The sequence below is a fragment of the Acanthochromis polyacanthus genome, chromosome 7 (genome assembly GCF_021347895.1).
Source record: "Acanthochromis polyacanthus isolate Apoly-LR-REF ecotype Palm Island chromosome 7, KAUST_Apoly_ChrSc, whole genome shotgun sequence".
Taxonomy (NCBI): domain Eukaryota; kingdom Metazoa; phylum Chordata; class Actinopteri; family Pomacentridae; genus Acanthochromis; species Acanthochromis polyacanthus.
Window position 1 is genome coordinate 39,796,534 of NC_067119.1, and position 18,968 is coordinate 39,815,501.

At 40.9% G+C, this 18,968-nt stretch overlaps 1 protein-coding gene across 2 annotated transcripts in view; it reads right to left on the reverse strand.

Moving 5' to 3' along the window:
- Nucleotides 1-683: 683 nt before the first annotated feature.
- The window catches only part of stxbp1b (syntaxin binding protein 1b), a 31,078-nt gene continuing 12,793 nt past the window's right edge, over nt 684-18,968 (reverse strand). Inside the window, exons 6-20 of one of the 2 annotated variants that reach the window (XM_022209834.2) lie at nt 18,608-18,711; nt 14,988-15,136; nt 14,356-14,440; nt 12,824-12,954; nt 11,987-12,094; nt 11,785-11,845; nt 10,829-10,894; nt 10,265-10,345; nt 8,121-8,259; nt 7,827-7,936; nt 6,160-6,261; nt 5,677-5,762; nt 5,370-5,527; nt 3,757-3,880; nt 684-1,689 (exon numbers count right to left, since the gene is read on the reverse strand). In XM_022209834.2, the coding sequence (XP_022065526.2) occupies nt 3,771-3,880; nt 5,370-5,527; nt 5,677-5,762; nt 6,160-6,261; nt 7,827-7,936; nt 8,121-8,259; nt 10,265-10,345; nt 10,829-10,894; nt 11,785-11,845; nt 11,987-12,094; nt 12,824-12,954; nt 14,356-14,440; nt 14,988-15,136; nt 18,608-18,711 (1,490 nt within the window). In that variant the 3' untranslated portion in view covers nt 684-1,689; nt 3,757-3,770. The remainder of the gene's footprint in view (nt 1,690-3,756; nt 3,881-5,369; nt 5,528-5,676; nt 5,763-6,159; nt 6,262-7,826; nt 7,937-8,120; nt 8,260-10,264; nt 10,346-10,828; nt 10,895-11,784; nt 11,846-11,986; nt 12,095-12,823; nt 12,955-14,355; nt 14,441-14,987; nt 15,137-18,607; nt 18,712-18,968) is intronic. The other variant, XM_051950532.1, reaches the window with a different exon arrangement.

Consider the following 18,968-nt stretch of genomic DNA (forward strand, 5'->3'; position numbering starts at 1 on the left):
AGTCAAACTGCAGCAGTAATCCTGAAGCCAGCAGGTCTGATAGACAAGTAGCTGTGATTTATTATGAGCCAGTTCCTACTAATCTTTGGTTTGATGAGGAGTTTGACATCTGAAATAGGCTTGGTATAGAAGTTCTGCTTTGAAAGGAGCTATTACAAACTATGCCTTCCTGTCATGGTCATGTGGATGTGTCCAACTCCAGGGAAAACCAGAACATGCTGGACACGAGTAGCAGAAAACGGATGGAGGGAGAGATGAATCTTTTCTGATTGCTTTGTTCAGAGATGATTCATTGCAGAGCCACAGGGGCCCCTAAAGGCTTCAGGCCTTTGGGGCTATTTACACTCTGCCCTGATGGTTATTTAGCAAGACTGAAAACACAGTTATACAGTAATATATAATGAGGAATTTTACTTTTCATTCTTATCATTTTACTTACGTTCCATCAGCTGTTTTGTGCATGTGTCATGCTGAACATATTGCAAAGTCCTTCAAGCCAAATCTCTAATTCAGGGATATGCAATAAAGATCACATAATTTACTTCAGTAGAGATTTGAATCATTTTTCACTAAAAAGAGTTGCAATTATTAGTATACTGTTTGCTCAAAGTTCTCACTTCAGGGAGCTCATGGCCTAACCCCACAGAGAGAAGAGCAGAAATAAAGGAAAACTAGACCAGAAGTTGAATGAAAGCCACTTTATGCACTGAACACATCATGCAGCAAATACAGTTCATAGATGTGTACATAAAAGCACAGACCTTTGATCATACTGGTGTCTCTGTTCATACACAATGGACTAGTTACTAGTTATATAGAAACGCTATACAACAATAACCGATGACAGCATTATGGTCAAACACAGGGAACAAAAAGGAAACTACATCACTACAGGAGAAGAATTACACTGCCTGAAAAACTGTTGATGCTGAGCCAATGAGACAATGCACAAGAAATAATCCAACTACTAGAATGTGTATTTATCTTTTATATGCTTCAGCTTTGACTGAATATACCATCAGAGTGTATTTATGTTGGCATTTCCAAGGTCAGACACATTGCAAACCAGATGATTTTTACAGTATGGCATGGTTGGTACTCTATGGAAAGCACTACCTAAAAGATAACCATAATCTCCAGCTAATTAACAGAAGGCTGTATATTGGGAGAGAGGGAGAGACTGCCATTAAAGTAATTCACGGATGATGTGTCAAATCCAGAGATGTTCCATGAAGAACACATTTTTTCTGTTATGACGGTGAGGCATTTATAGCCCATAATCCCTCAATCTCATCCAGCTAATTAAATGATTTTCCACATTACTTTCCAAAATAAATAAAATCCCAACAAAATACAGTTGATATACAGTAGACAACATTCAACACAAATTCACTCTCTTCCAAAAAATGTTGGTCAACACACATAAAACTCAACACATGGTGAATAAAACACAGCGTAGGTCATGAGTTAACAGCAACTGAATTGTATACAACACCAAGTGTATATCTGATGTTTCGTGCCGGGTGGGAAAGGAGAGAGGAGGAAACAGGACGAGTCATGGTTTGGTGTTTTTGTTCAATGCCGACTAAGTAGGGAGCACAACAGGAGCTTCTTAACTAGTCTGCTCTTCTTTCTCCAAGTCTTTAAGGACCTTTAGAAGACGAGAAGGGGTGAAGATTTCAGTTGATCCTGAAAGACAAAGAACATATATGAACATGTTTCTCTATCATGAACACAGTGACCTATGATAAGTGTAAAAAAATCCTTGGCCTAGAAATGCCTCATGTATGAACAACACTGTGTTGTTGTTCAGTGTAGCCTTTTGAAAATGTATCTAATTTCATTAAACAGTGAATTTTATCTTCTTTAAACTTGTGTCATAAACATGTGGCTCTACTAAGTAACTAACCAATAATCTGTTGGGACCAAAAACACAGAAGGACACTTGAGCAGTCTCAGTTTCAACCAGCCTAGTACGTATTACATACCCCCATATGTACATACCCCCATATGGCGATTCCAAACCTGATCCAGCATCAATATTTGGTGTTACAAAAAAGCTTTGACCCACCAGCGTAAGGCCACCAAGACTTCTATGTGTGTTGTGTCTGTCCTTAACAGCAGATCCTTCAGTTCAATCCCTTCAGTCCCTGAAAGCTGTCAGATGGAGCTGTTGCAGATCACAATTGTTCCACTACATCCTCTGAACCATGTTGCTAGTTCATGGTTTGTTCTGTCTAGAACTACTATTACTACAACCATTTTTTGTCTTGTCGTTTATTTTCACGATGCAGTATGTGGCTTATAACACATAAAAAAATGTTTTTCTCCTCACTACTGCAAAGTGCTGCTAAAGGGGAAAATGTTGGGTTACTTTGTTCAATTTAAGCCTGAACAGAATATAGAGATGACTCAAAAATCATTCACGTCACTGATAAGTCACAAAGTTTAGTGCTACTGCTAGCACATTAGCATTTTTATGCTGTCTTTTGGTTGGTACTGTAATAAGTTAGTGATACTGGAAGGACAGAGGCAAGATGGACTAGTGAAAACTGAAATGGTCTCAATAACTGTCATTTCTTGCACTAATTAATTACTAAATGGATCCTGGGGCCAAAGGCTGAAAGGATCCAGGTTGCAAAAGGATCACAGAGAGATGCAAAAATGAAGAGGGCAGATTAACAAAACAGGACACATTTAAGTCACAAAGGTGCATAAAAAACACACAGAGGTGCAAAAGAACATCAATGGAATTTAAATGCAAATGACAATACACAGAATGACCCTTTAAGTGATGTAACACGACAATCAAAGCAGGCAACCACAACAAGAAGGCTAGATGAAGACACAACAAACAATCCAACAACAAAGATATCCCTGTGTGGGACAGGTGGTGGGTCTTTTATGCATCCTTTTTCTGCATACATTTATGCCGTTTGGAATCATTTACAGACCGATTTCTGACATGAAATACTACACTAGTTCAACTGTGGTCAAACAGTTGGACAACATGTCCACAGTGAAACGGAGGAAGACAAGCCTATCATCCTTTTTTGGTTTGGGAGGTTACTAGAATCCTCAGACACAACAATCTTCAGTTGAATGTCTGAAAACTGTGTGGGGAATGAGATCCTGAAACCTTCTGAAACAAATGAACAACTGTCCTGTTGGATCATCATCAACATTTCTGGCACTCTTTATCCTGAAATGTCTCACATCTCTTGTACTCCATTTTATGCTTTCCAATCTTTTAAAAGCCATTAATTGTTATGCAGACACAGTAAAAATAGTTTGTACCTTTTGCATCTTTTAACACCAACTGTTGATGACTTATCAATTCAAAATAAAGGTCAGGTGGTGTAAATTCACAACCTGAATGTAATGCAGCTTCACCTGCATATATCATATAGACTGGCAATGCAGTGTGTGCTAAAACACATGTGCTACAAGTTATCATCTTTATGATATTATATATATGCAGTGTTAGTGTGAAACAGTGGAGCCAGGACGTGAGATGATTCAGTGACTGTACTCTGAAACTGGTACACTTCCCCAAGAAGACACTGTATTAGAAACACTAAAGTCGACACGAGGACCAGGTCTTCACAAACACAGGCAAAGGCAGCGTCTGAGTGTCAGTGAAAATCACTTACAGCAAACGCTGCTTTGAAAGGTCTACAGGTAAGACGAGGGGTTGGCTGGTTGACATGAGGGAACATGGGGATTCACAAAGCACGGCACAAGTTGTGTATTTACTTCCAAACGTCTTTTCATTCTGCGGGCGGCTCCTCTGTGCCCTCTGCTGGGGCGTTGGGGTCCAAGAAGTCTGGGTGCTGTAGTTCCTTTAGGTACTTAGGAGGCGTGATAATGTGGGTGGAACCTACAGGTACACAATCCTGAAAGCTCAGCAAGGACTAAATCCTGGGTGAAATACTGTTATTTATGTAAGATACACATTAGACGAGCAGTAACAAATAAAACAATGATTCACAGAGGTTTCCTGCACTTTTACCAAACACTGTCAAACAGGCCTGTTTTGATAAAAGCTGTCATGAACTCTGAACTCCAGTCGATCATGTGGTTTCATTTGGTCTCTTCTTTCTCCAGTACTTGACACTGCATCCTTTCCTTGTGATTTAACAACATATCAGCTCTGACATAATGTGATTAATGCCTTCACACAGAGGCCAAGCTCTGCTGAATCAGCTGGACACGGGGGCTGGCCCGAATAGTGGTTTCTGGCCTCCGAATATTCGGGCCCTATTAAAGACAAATATCCGGAGATTCGTTCCGGCCCGTAACGTCCGGGGGGGGGGGGGGGGGGGGGGGGGGGACGGCGACAGTGGAGACGGCCCGAATAGTCGGATCCGTTCGTCTGGTCTCCCGGGTCCACATTTTGCCCTCGTTTAGTCTTTAGTTAAACTGAAGAATTCCCAAACACCGGTCTTCAGCATCTTGTCTTGTGTTTATGTAACAAAGTGAAGCATGACGTCAGAGTCGGCAGCCACCCGGCCATTCGGGTGGTGTTTACAAACACGAATGGAGGAGCCGAAATGAGCCGAAGAACACGGCGGAATGAGCCGAAATGGGCCGAAGGCGCAGGGAAGAGACGAGCTCCGAATATTTTCGTCTGGGGGGAGGAGGGGGTGATCACATCGACGTATGTGTATGTGTTTATGTGATCACACGAGGAGATGAGCCGATGTGGGCCGAAGGCGGAGGGAAGACAGTAACGCTGTATATGCTTTCCGCCCGGTGACGTCCGACGGCGTCGGGGGTGTGTGTGGGGGGGTGAATATTCGGATACCAAAATTAATATCCGGATAGTGCCGTAGCGAACGGATATTCGGATATTCGGATATTCGGGTCCAGCCCTACTGGACACAAAACATACATTTATGATTTCCAAAAAGACACATTAGCAAGATCCAGACCCTCAGAAGGATTTATCAACCATTTATCCATGCATACCAGATCAAGCTGGATCAAACAAACAAAGGTGTTTAGGAGCACAATTCAGCACAGTCTCAAAAAATGTGAGATACGTACCTCACTGATATGAGCTGACTTTCACAAAACAACTGAATAATATATTATGCTAGCCCCTTGTCCGCATCTTTCATTCAAACGTTTGTACTGATGTTAAAAGACCAAGCTGATGACATCCCTGATTTCAAGAAGGTCTTTCTCACAAACTTGATAAAATTATCACCATTTTTACCACCTAGTAATACCGAGCCTGTAAAAACACAACCGTTTCCCTGTGATGAGAAAACTAATCTAACAGTACAACATCAGTGGAATGCTTCTCTAGGGTCTGCTGGGTACTGAGTAACCTGGTCAGCGCTCCGTTTGTCCAGTGAACTCACCGATCAGGGCCTCCCACTTGCCATTGGCCTGTGTGACCTCGTACACACAGCGCATCTCGCTGTGCGTCATGCCTCCGATGATGAAAACAATGATCCTGGGCCCAGTCTTCATCTCCGTTGGGCCCCTATTCTTGTGCCAGTTGCCATAGCGAGCACTACTGTATGATGAGCAACATGGAGATAAGCATTTATGGCAAAAAGGTGGTCGTTCCACTCCAAGCAGATTTTTCCACTGAAACAACAGTTATGACTCTAATCTACTTAATTTTATTTGTGGTGCCTAAAGCGTGACTTGAACACTACATACCTTGATGGAGCACTGGCCTTGGCAGATGCTTGTCGCTGGGAAATATACGGGTACTGCTTGGGGTCAAGTTTGTCCTCAATTGCGTCCTGTGGGAACACATACAAGTTAGAAATGTATGTACCAGAAACAGCTGTACCAGAAACAAATGCTGTTGCTGTAATCGATTTGGGATATGATAAAAATGTGGATGAGGGTCTCAGCAGCAGGAAAATAGAGTGAGCTGGGAGACAAGTGATGTTTTTGAGGTGAAAGAAGGCGGTGTGGTGATCTGGCTGATGGGCTGTTGGAAGGTGAGGCTGCTGTCAAGAAGGATTCCCAGACTATGGATGTGAGGTGATGAGTGGAGCTGGCAGTGGTCAGAGGGAAGCGTTCCATTCATCAAAAGCCAGAGCATGTATGTGGGAGCTAAATATAAATGTCTAGTATCTTTGGAAATCCCCAGCATTAACCTGTAGTCAAACTGTTACAGCATACAGGATGTACCTCAATGAGATCCTTGACAAGAGGAGTCCACCTGGAGAGCTGGTAGGTCTGCTCACTGACTCGCTCCTTACGATCAGGCTTTTTGGCTTTCTTGACAGTGCCCTGAAAAGAAATAATGTTCTGTTTTACTACTCAACCAGACAGTAAACGGAGTAATGTTTTTAAGACGGTGTACTGTCAGTACTGTTAGTTTTACACAATGTCCCAAATTTTCTGACAAAAGACGATATTGTGCTACTAGCATAATTACAAATGCTTCAGCTATTTAGAAAGAAATGAGCACAAGTAAGATAATACTTACTTAAAAAACATGCAAGTATAATAAACTGTTTCCAGTTCAGGTGTTGCACTGTCATCTGCCATAAGGGAACATCATACCTGGGGTGGGTGGGGTGGGGCATTTTTAGGTCTGCTCTGCTCAAGGATTACATTTAATACTGTGGCTCTGGACTTAGCACCAAAGTACCACACAGGTGTGCAAAACAAGCCGCTCTTTACTTAATTAAGGTACTGAACTCTACTACATCTGTCTCTAGGAAGAGACCACAATTAACGGGGTTTAAATTCAAAATTCACTTTTTCTCATTTAATTTAGATTTGCAAAGTCTTTTTAAATAGTTGAACATATGACCACAATCAACTAGAGGTTTATATCTCCCCTGTTCATCTGCTTTCTTTCTGGCGTGATCTCCCTCTCATCAAAATAAATACGATCTGTTGTATGTAAATAACAATCAGCATAAGTTATTTACAAATTAAATGGAGGCATAACGTTTTTTTTTTCATATCTTTTTTAGCCTCCACCAGCATCTAAGCAGCGCCTCCTATTACTGATGATCCGCGTTGGTTTGTCTGTCTGTCCGTCTGTCTGTCTGTGTGCAACATAACTCAAAAACAGACAAACAGATTTGAATGACACGAGGACCGAGTGATTAGATTTTGGCAGTAAATGCGGCTTATAGTCTGGATCCACGGATTTTTAAAAAAGATTTCTGTATCATTGATAATGGCACGGCGTCATTGTAACCATGACAACAAGTGAACACTACAACAGCTGCCTGCTGATGACCATCTGATTGTGATTCTACTACAAATCCACCACTGAGGACTTATCGAGACGTATCAGTCAGAAATGATACAAGCAGTGAGCAGCCTTGGTGGGGTGCTGTGCTCTCTGAGTGCTTTTCTAGTTTCATTTGGGAACTAGCTTTGGAAATGGCTACACATTTGATCCATCCTACCAAACATGCTAAGCGGGCCTACTGAGGGTTTACAGTGAATCTCTTTTGTTAGGTTTACTTTTAATAACTGTGGGACCCAGTGACTGCTGTGAACACACACTGCAGCAGGTTTTGAGTGGATTGACCAACCATCCCCGTCACATGGACTATTCTAAGATTTAAAATTGTATTATTAAAGTAAGGTCTGTTAAAAACTATAGTTGGGTAGCTGTTTTGGATAAGGACAACCTTTTTAAAAAGGTTACATATTTGTGTTCCATTTTTAAATATCCAGGGCTTGAACTAACTGCTGGGCTGTACTGTGGACAATAGGAAGTTGGAATTACAGTAAAGATGACACCTTCAGCTTTATTAAGGACCTGGGGCTTCTCTGCTTCTGTTTAAAATTATGCTGGGAGACTGAGGATCAAGGTTAGAACAGCTCACCTCAGAGATAATGGGAATGCCCATGTGGGCCATGTTGGAGATGATGTCACTGTCCTCTGGTGGGATGCTGGCATGTTGAAGGAGTTTACACAGATTCTCCTCTGTCACACCTGACACACACAGTAATATACAAAAAATACACACAGCACACACATGCATGTAAGTATGAGCAAATATAAATATGCATTAACATTTTTTTATAAAAAAAAACTAAAGTAAGAATCAGGAATCTCGCTCCTTCCAGATTGCACTAGTTGATATGAAAGAGCAGGAACAGGACGGTGGATATCTCACCATTTTTAAGGAAGATATAAAGCAGGATGATGCGGATCTTGTCGGACACACTGACATTGGCGTCCAGTAAAATGGGAACAATAAGCCTCATGGGATCCTTGATCTTCTCACCCTCTGCATCTGTACCCATGGCCAGATCCTAAACGACAACAAAGAGCAGGAGGATCCAAACGTCAAGCTGAGTTTCACAGAAGTTCTATTTTAACAACAGAAGATGGAAACATCCCGTGTAGAAATCAAAAATGGACACAGCTGCAATTCTGAGACAGACGATGATGTATGCAGTGAACAGAACTTTTTTCAGCTGATATTTGTTCATACTGAAGCTAAAATGCCCCATTAAAACATGTTAAATTAGCTATTAATAAGGATAATGATTGTGTTTTATTCTATTAACAGTACCTGTTTTTAGTGTACTCAAGAAAGTACCGATAATTATCACTTGTTAATGTTAATGTAAATTATTAATATTCTGGAGCAGTCTGCACTTAAAGCCCCTCCTGAAAATGCTGAAAAATGTGTCAGTGTCCAAATATTTATGGACCTGACTGAATGTAGGCCATGTAGGCAGTTGCCTCCTTTCTCAGATGGTAATCCAGCTTTGAAGGGCATGAGTATGCTACGTTTATCTATGAAGCCAGATGAAATCAGTCAGTTAGTTAAACTTCAGGTATGTCTTTAGGACTTACCAAAGATTTGTAATTTTCTTCTCCTACATTCAGAAAAAAAAGAGTTTATTGTATTTGGCCCTAAGCAATCTAACCAGATAGCTCCTCTGAATGGCACTGAGTTGGCCACCATGTCATTAAACTTACACATAAAGCACACCTGTAGGACGGCCTTCTTTCACCTGCGTAATATTGTCAAAATGAGGAACCCTCTGTGGCAGAGTGATGCTGAAAAACCTGTCCATATATATGTAACTTCTAAGCTGGACTATTATCGGGATGTCCCAATTCTCCTACAAACTTCCAGCTAATAGAAAATGCTGACAGGAACCAGCAAGAGAGAGCATATTTCTCCCATATTAGCTTCTCTTCATTGGCTCCTTGTAATATCCTGTCCTATCTTCTCACATATAAAACTCTTAACAACCAGCTCCATCATATCTTAAAGACCTTTTCGAACCATATCATTCTGACAGAGCCCTTCTTTCTCACACTGCAGGTTCACTCGTGGTTCCCAGAGTTTCCAGAAGCAGAATGGGAGGCAGATCTTCAGTTATCAGCATCTCTGTTGTGGAATCAGCTCCCAGTTTGGGCTCAGGAGGGAGACACGCCTCTTTGCTAAAGCTTACATTTATGGATGGCTGAGGGTCACATATTTCTTAGTTATGCTGTTCTAGTCCTGAATCAGTGGGGGATTTTCATGATGGCTGACTACCTCACCTCTTAATCGCCTCTCTCTCTCTTTTTTTATACAGTTATACATCTCCATTACATATCTCTGACTTCATGTCTTTCCTGTTGTTGGTGTTTGTTCTCTGGATCTGGAGCTACACGTCTCTGATCTGCAGTCGCTGGCCTCACTCATGTTCATAATTTTCTCATGTGTTGTTTAGCTGTTTTCCATCTGCTATCCCATAATTCTCCCTTTGAGTGCCTTGAAGTGATAAATTGTGAACTGACGCTATTTAAATAAAATGCAGTCCTTCTAATGAAGTAATCATGGTGTGGCATCATAGAAAAGATGGTAAAAATCTAAAGAGTGACTCAGCGGTGGGACACGTTTGGTTCAGCGCTTTTTGAGAAAAAGCCTTTCTCACAGATGGTTTTTATTAATCCAGGAGAGGACGGATAAAGAGCACGTCCTGGTGGGGAGGAGGTTATGGTCGATGAAAAGTTCAAACAGTACTTTCAATAAGGAGACTGTGGTTTGTCCTTTACAATGAGATGACAACAACATGACCGGTCAGTTTCAGTGATGGTCCTGGAGCAACACTAGTCATGGTGCTACTTAATACACAGGCAGGAGACTGATAATGTCTTGTCGTGCAAATGTTTGCATTTCCAGCACCAGACAGACGTTAATCCTGCCAGTGCCTGCTTACGTCAGAACACCAAATTATTTCCACTGCTTTAACTGTAGCTGAACATTAAAAAATGGTCTAAAGACACGTCGAACAAAACAATAGAGGCATTTACCTGTTCAACGCGACAGAGTTTGTCCACAGTGCCCTGGTAGCGGTTCATACAGTCCTCAGCTAGGTGGAGATGGGTTGAATACTGAGTTCAGAGAGGAGAAATGCTGTTACTGAGGTTGTTACAGAAAACAGTCAGCTGCAAAGTGTACGAAACATACCATGCATTTCTACCTGTTGAATTACAGCTTTCCTGAACTTTTCCATATGTTGCTACCATGTTGATCATATTTACTGCCGTGTTAATGATCACACAGTGTAACTACAGTGTAATGTTCTTGCCTTAAATAAAAGAAATAAAATAAAATAAACAGTGTATGATGACCATAATGTGAATCTGTCGGCTTAGTATGGAAATTGCACTTTGGGACCATCTTGTAAGTCAATGACCATGGTGTGAAGGAATCACTGCTAAATCTGCACTCGCCAAGGTTGGTCTGTTTAACTGGAAGTGATGCATCAATAACTGTGGCTGGGATGAAGTTTTTACTAAATATAAATAATATATACAGTACATAGCATGACTTGGTGTAACTGTACAGACAGACAGTAAGACTTCAGCTCCTACCTTGCTGAGTTCTTTCTGATACTGAGGCATTTTCTTCAGCATCTGAGACAGTTCCTTCATGGTGGTCTGAAGGAGACAGTGGTACACTTCAGTGACAGTCAGAGCTTTCAGTTACATCCTTATGTTGATGCAGTATAAAAACATATTGACGAGGTACGAATGATATACTTCATATATTTTTTAGTAATATTATTCATTCTTCTTATCAAAGTAAATTAAAAAGCAATCATCATACTTTTCCATCACAGATTTACATGATAAAATGATTTAATAAAACCAGACACATTGTTCAGTGTATAAAACTGTCTTACACAAATCCATTACCAATGCATCTACATTAGTTTAAAAGGCCTGGTCTTCATTTTAGATACAATTCTGTAGTCTTCAGGGTTCATACAAGTTTTTTTTCTGTTTGACTAAAGGGAGTTTCAGGTTTGCACATAACAGTTGTGTAAACTGCAGAGATTAAAGAGAAACTCAAAGAAATATTGAGTTTTCACCTGTGTTTTGTAACAGTGGTGCATGATTTTCACATCAGAAACTGTTTTTGATGATGGCCACAGAACAGTCAGTGTGCATCATCAGACACAGCTGATATCTGTAATCTTCTAATGGCTGCAAACAGAGTCACTGGTGTAAATGAAAGTCCAAATCAGACTAGGTTTGATGCTTACAGAAACTATGAGAGGATGCTTAACTGAATGCGTATTTACATGCACTCTCAGTCCAAATCAGGATTTCACTGCTCATGCAGGGAGGAGTGGATGAATGATTATTTTTTTGTCAGATCACATGATCACATCTTTGCAGCCTTGTAACAAACACTGCACAGACCAGAACTGGCCCATAGATCCAGGTGTTTCTTCCATCTCTGTGTTTCTGTGTGAAGGACAGCTGTGAGCAGAAACACAGTAACAGATCCTGAAAGGAGGAGAACAGTATAGTGTGTCCTCTACCTTTTCACCCGTGTTCATCTTTTTGCTGGCAGAGAATTCTTTTAGAGAACGAGTCACAGCCCTGTGCAGTGAGAGAGAGACAGAACAAAGACAAGGTCAGGGAACGTCAGGGAATATGACTTGAGGCGTTCTTATCCTGAGCCCCAAGAGGAGGAGTGTTTTATGATAGCACCACTGCGAGCATTACGTCAAAGCAACTCACGTTGACACCTCAGCGATGTGTTTGTGTCTCAGAGTAAGCCACAGGTCATCGTCCTCATCCAGCAGTACCTCCTTCGTCCTGGTCTCACCCATTCCGCTGGTCTCAAAACTGACAGAGAGGGAGAGAGAAGTTTACAACCTGTGAGCATCTGAAAGAAACAGTACTCTACTTGTTCAAATGAATTTTAAGATATGCAAGTGAGAAATGAACGTTTAAATATTTAAGACAAACTGTCAGTCACATAATTGAAAATTAAAAATTGAAAAGTTAAAAAAAGAACGATACAGGCAAGGGCGTCAGTTTGTTTTTAAAAGTGGGGGGGACGGAGACCACAGCACTTTGAGAAAATGTCGAAGAACGGCGGCAAAATGCCACAAACTGGACTTGAACTCACAACCACCGCACCAAAGGCGGAGGCTTAAGCTGTTGAGCTATCCATACATACAGGTAGAATGGTCTGTGGGCTGCTATAGAACTAATTCTCCCGGGTCAAAATTTTGCCCCTGCACGCCTCTGGTCGGAGCTTCCACTTGGCACAGGCGCAAATTTAGCATCTGCGCGTTTTTTTTTTTGTTTTTTTTTTTAACCTCACGAAGGTGTGCTGCGTGTCTGTGAAACTCTCGGCCGAGTGCGGATGGTGCGTTCAGGAGCGTCGGAATTTTCTATACTACTGAAAATAACTGGGTTTACAACGGCTTACATGTGAAGAATTTGAATGTGATGGAGACAAAAATGACCCCTGACAAAAAGTGGGGGGGACACGTCCCCACCGTCCCCCCCTAAACTGACGCCTATGGATACAGGACGTGGCAGCTGCAAGAGCTCTTTTGTCTTTACCTGTAGACGTCGTTCTCGATGCCGAGCAGGTCGTAAGCCATGGCCTGCAGTGTGAGCTCGTGAAGGAGAGGCGACACAGGATCAAAGCCTCGATCCAGGATGAGCAGCTGAGTGCGAGACTTGTCTGGGCCCTGCAGGTGTTAGAGCAGACACTAAACACTGTGCACAAGGTGGAATACTGACAGATATTTGCTGCATTACACAGAATCCAATCAACTGAAGTTTGATCACTTTTCTAAAAACATTACCGACACTTTTACCAACACTGGAAACAAAACATTTTGATAGCTGTTAACTGAAAACATGAAATCCTCAAGACGTAAATGATCAACTATTTATCAGACAGGTATCAATACGTAATAATAGCTCAATGCACCCAATGCCACAATCATCACTTTAGCTTCACCTACTTCACCAAACTACACCACGCTGCCTGTCACCAGCCTTCACATGCACTACAGAAGCCATTCACCAGAAAGGTTTTTTAACAAATTTCTTTTTTAAATATAATTTACAATCCTAAACCGGGCCGCATCTCTACTGAATAAAAACTGAATTAAATTCTAAATCACTGCAGTCGTAATAGTACCATGACGACAGTTTTCTGAATGCACCGCTCTCAGCATCCTTTAAGAATGGCAGCAGGTGGTGTTTGAAAAACAGACAAAGTTCTGATCTTTACTCTCTCCATTCACCAGATTGTTTGCTGCTTTCTGTTCCATATGTCCGTACTGAATTGGGTAAAAAGGCTTTAGTTTTTTGCAGCTTTAGCATGGAATATGTTTCAGAAAGACTGGAAACTAACCGAGTTCATCTCATTGAGCGCTTTTAAATCCAAACTGCAATTTCTTGAGGCCAACTCCACAACATGCACTTTTTTTCATAACTTGCATGTAAATTGAATCTATTTACTAGTTTTTTGGCTCATGTTTTAAACTGTGTAGTTTTGTATTTGCTGCTGTCTATCTTGGCCAGGACTCATTCAAAAAAGAGGTTGCTAATCATAGGGGGATTTCTCCCAGTTAAGTAAAGGTAAATAAAATCATGTAAAAAAACAACAGATACAGCGCAGTCCACTGCAGGGACGTCCAGGGTGCAACAGCTGACAGCTTTTGTCATTTCTACTGTTCATTTCATCTCTGCAGATGAGACTAAACCGATACAGGAGCATATAATCCTTTAGCTCAAGTAAAGGGCTAGAAATCTACAAAACTGGAGTTGTACTATATAAGATTTATTTTAATGTTTTATTCAATCTGTCGGAGTTCAGTACTCGTGTTTGAAGAATCTCCATATAGAATGGATTAATGGCTTTTTTATAGAAATGCATTTCTTCGAACAATAAACCAGAAACTATTGCTAATATGTAGTCCAGATTGCATCCCTTTCCATACTGTATGTGGAAAGGAGTATTTAGTATATTTCTGCTGTTGTAGGACTTCCCAAACCTCCAAAAGACCCTGCGTGGTGAACATCCAAAGATGCATCTGGCTGCTCCCATTTGAAATTTGTCATCCAGCTTCATTCCCTACCTCTCCCATGGTGGGGTCATCAGCCTTGTAGCCGTCCAGCTTCTCCTGAAGCATCTGGGCCAGAACTGCACAGTCTTTGTACTCCCTGAACCAACACACACACACTTTACAGAGCCGTGAAAACATTTACTTTAAAAATTGTTAAAACATCTGAGCAGAAATGTTAAATCATACAAAGAATCCCAAAGAGCCTTTTCCAGTATAAAGACTCAATATCCCAATAATTTGTTATATTTGTCTGAAACACTGAAAAATGCAGAACTTATTGAGGGATAAATGAAGTAAGTAACAGGTTACATTTGTACTTAAACTCACTCTAAAACAAGCCTGTTCATGATAAACCCTGGATCACATGGCAGTTGAGGTTAATAAACATTCTGAGAATGTGTACTAATCTGAATGGGATCTATGGTAAGAAACAGCCTGTACCAGGATTATGAGAGTCAAAATGCAACAAGCAAAAAAATCTATTAACTTTTATACTATTTTACTTTATTTCTCAATTGGCACAACCAATCAAAATGGTGTTAACTTGATGAGTGGTTTCCTCCGTCTCACCAATAGTGTAAATAACGGGAGTCAGAATGATCCCAGAGAAGACTACTGAAACGAGCTGCTCTTGGTGGTCTCACCCTCTGTATCGGACTCCAGGATACTCTTTGAGTGTGGCACAGAGGGTGGCGAGCTGTTCAGCACAACGCTCCAGCATGTTATTCTTGACATCAGACTTGAAGGGGCTGTAGAAGTCCTGAAAGGCATCCACTTTATCGAGGGAGAAGACCTAAACACATGCAGAGACACACCGTGAGGACCAGCATCAACTTTACTCCTGTCCCCAGCGTTTACAGTGATCAGTGCTAATGCTTGCCTATGAGGAGACCTGGAACTGAATTCATCCAAAGCAGGGACGCAGATATGCATCATTACACTGAGCAATGATAAGCACTTCTTGTGTTTTAAGTCTGAACAGTGTTTCAATACTTTCACCCACAACACAGAACTCTGGGAAAATAAACATTTTAGCTTGAAAATGATTGAAAGTAGAAGAATAAATGAAACATTATTGGACACCAGTAGGCTGACACTAATTAAACCCTTTTTCGCACAAACACATGCACCCATCTGTTACTGACTCCATCAAATAATAACAATCCCTGTGTTTTCTCTTGGCACACGTCGTATCTGTGCTCCCATTGGCTGCAGAGTACGGTGTGTCCCCTCCTCCCAGGATTAAACCTACAGGACAGCAGAGGATTGAAAGCTAAAGCGGATCCAGTCAGTCTAGTCCTCTTTAGCACTGCTCCTCTCTCTTCAGAGGAACTGTGTCAGTATTAAAGTTCAAGGTGAGAGCAATACTGTTATATATTCAGCATTCAATGGATTATAATCAAGGAAAATATGCATTTTTTTCATGCTGCTTAGGAAGGAATACTTAGCAGCACAAGTAATGGGTGGCTTTTTCCTCATCAGCATACAAGCTGGCACTTTCATTGCAACGCTGTACGCCAACCCTCTAAAAGGCACTGAACCCAGACAATACTGGTACAGGATACACAGTAGATTTTAGTTTAAGGAGGGGCATTACTCAACACAATCAGCATTGGGCTGTGATAAATTACAGTACTGTGATTACTTTTACAGGTAGAGGAAGGAGAGGACCCGTATAACGAGAGAACATAGAACAGGATGAAGGAAAACACCTGAAAGGACCAAGAAAGGAGGGAGATCACAGAAATGGAATGAACTATAATGAGGAAGGAGGAGGGAGAAGAGGATACAGCCGGTCGAGACAAGGGAGCCAATCAGAGGGCAGAAATGTAGGACAGATGTGAACATGGACCAGTGGCAGTGCCTTTTTTGGCTGCCTGTAGAGCCAGCCAGGTCTTTCTTTCTCTTGATTCACAACAGAATAAAACCAGCATCCATTCAGAATTCCAGTTAGGAAAACTGGGATATCATGATTGGAAGATGGGGATGCTTTTCCAAACACTGTGGGGTTGGAACGGATCAGCTTACACTGTGGAAAAGGACAAGACTTATGGGGCGCAAAGGGGATATATGCTGTATATTTTTATATACAGATAGAGGACAGTTGTTGCACGCTATAAATCCCAGTAATGCTCCATCACTTTGACATGGAAATGAGCTAGTTTACTGTCTGGGAGTTTGACAGAGGGAAAATATAAGTTTGGTCTCTGATTCTAGTGGTCTCTTCAGATGAGGTTTGAATTCCAGCTTATTTCAAACTTGTCGTATTTAAATTTTCATTCAAGAGTAGGGATGGATACCAAAACCTTGGCACTACTAAAGACATGCATGGTGGGTTAACTGGTGACGCTAAACTGGCCATAGATGTGTGTGTGAGCATGCACGGATGCTGATGAAAAATTACAAAGCAGCACATTATTTGAACAAATTGAGCCCCGTCATGAAGAATGGGACATGTTAACTGAACAATGAAAATCTCAAACTGATATGATGAAAAGCACAAAGCAGAGTCACTTCATGCTAAAATAGAAACACCCTAAATAACAGTGGTTGAGCCTACTCCCATCATCACCTACAGACAGAAGTCATAGTTTCTTAGTGGAGAGAAAGTTAACCCACACAAGTGAAAGTATAAAAATACATAATGCCAATCAGCACCTTCTACTGAGATTAGAAGAAAGACGGACTGCAGAGCTTTACTGGTGTGTATAAAGGTTCGCATGAGTGATGTGGGGCAAGAGAAATTTGATGCTAAAGCAGAAAGCACAAGGCTGCATTTGGTATTCAGTATGCTCTGTCAATATTTGAATCTACAATGACTAAATCTAGTGTTCGCAGCCACTACTCAGCCTGATCGGGTTCATAAGAGAGTTTGCTGTGAAGTTGGTCACACAAACGGCTGAAGTGAAAATGGAGGAGGCAGTCGATGTACAAAGGCAAGAACTTAAAAGACTGGACTATGGATTACTGGGCTGCCTTTGAGATCCATTCATTGTCGTTTACTTTATAACTGATTCTATGATCGGTCGTCCACTTCATTCTGGAGTAGTTTAGAAACATCAGTCGTATTTTCCATCCTCAACAAAAGAGGAGAAAATATCACAGACGTACTTAATACGTTGTTTGAGTGTCAAACTCACAACACATATTTTTCAAGTATTTTACTCTTCAACTTTTTATTTATTAGGCAAATAGAAATGCCCATAATAGTAATAAAATCATACTGCAAAGAAAACAGACGCTAACAGCTGATGTTTTTTTCCTTCCAGCTGTTTGGAATTATCGCTTCAGAGTCTATTTAATACCTGCAGCATCAGACAGCAGCAGGATCCAAAGAAAGAGGGTTGCACACAGAACAACAAACAGCAGCTTAATTCAGTTCTTATAATTGTAAATGATTTCTAGAGAGCACTGAGAGCGTATCAATCTGAACCAGGATCCGACAGCAGAATGCAGCTATGAGGAACATTAATGGGAAAGTGACCTCTGTGTTAGAGGGGCTGCAATGACTAGAGCACCGTCTCTTTAACGGATTAATGAGATTAATGATCTGAGACCAGACTACTGAATTTCCCTTTGGGGATCAATAAAGTCATTCTATTCTATTCTATTCTATTCTATTCTATTCTATTCCATTCTAATGAGCCCTGTTATGATCAATGTCCAGTGTCTGACAGAAGCTTGATAATCATCAGCTGGACACAAATACAAAATTTACATCTTATTTTTTAATGATAATTTAATTTTTTTTAAGGAATGATGATTAAAACTATGGTCGTAAGACTCCAGTTTTATGAAACTTACATTTTTCCTTAATACCAATCCATCATGGTCCAATAAATGGATATCAAACACAAAACTAAGACAGAAATTGAAAATGGGTGACAGAGCATAACATTACAATGAGTTCTATTCATTGAATAGAGACTATAGCTACTAACAGCTACACAATAATGCCAGCCTTTTGCAGTCCACATGCCACACAGTAATGCACAGCTGCCTAATCTGCTGTTAAATAAAGTCATATGTAGCTTCTATGTTTCTATATGGTGCACAGTTTGCTACATGCACTGCAAAAACAAAATGTAAGTAGAAGTCTGTTCTTGTCACTTCTTTGCAAACCAGTTCAACATTATTTTAAAAACTACTCTGCAAGTTTTACACACATGTGATCAAAATCCCTCCAAATCACATCCATAATGCCTGATAAGGTCAACTATGAGCAGCCTGCCAAGGCATGATCTCAGTCCAGACAGGGTCTTACCTGAGATTCATAGGGCAGAAAGGCGATGTGGATCTCAGTCAAGGCCTTCATGGCTTTGGAGGCGCGAGATTTGGTCAACAATCCAAACAAGGAGTCTGGGATTGCTGCGGGGAACCACAGAAAAGTATGGTGACTGACTGATGAAAGAGGATTTAGATCATGTCAGCTTTAAATGGTGCTTGGTGCGAAAAGTCTTAAAGAGAAATAATAAGGAGTAATGACTTATTTCTCCATTAAATAATCCATTCATGCCTTATAAAGATTTGATGTAACTCTTTTGTTTCCTCTCATATGTGTACATGTATGAAGTTACTGCTTCTGTGTCCCACAAGCAGAAACTGCACCCTCAACTAGAACTCTG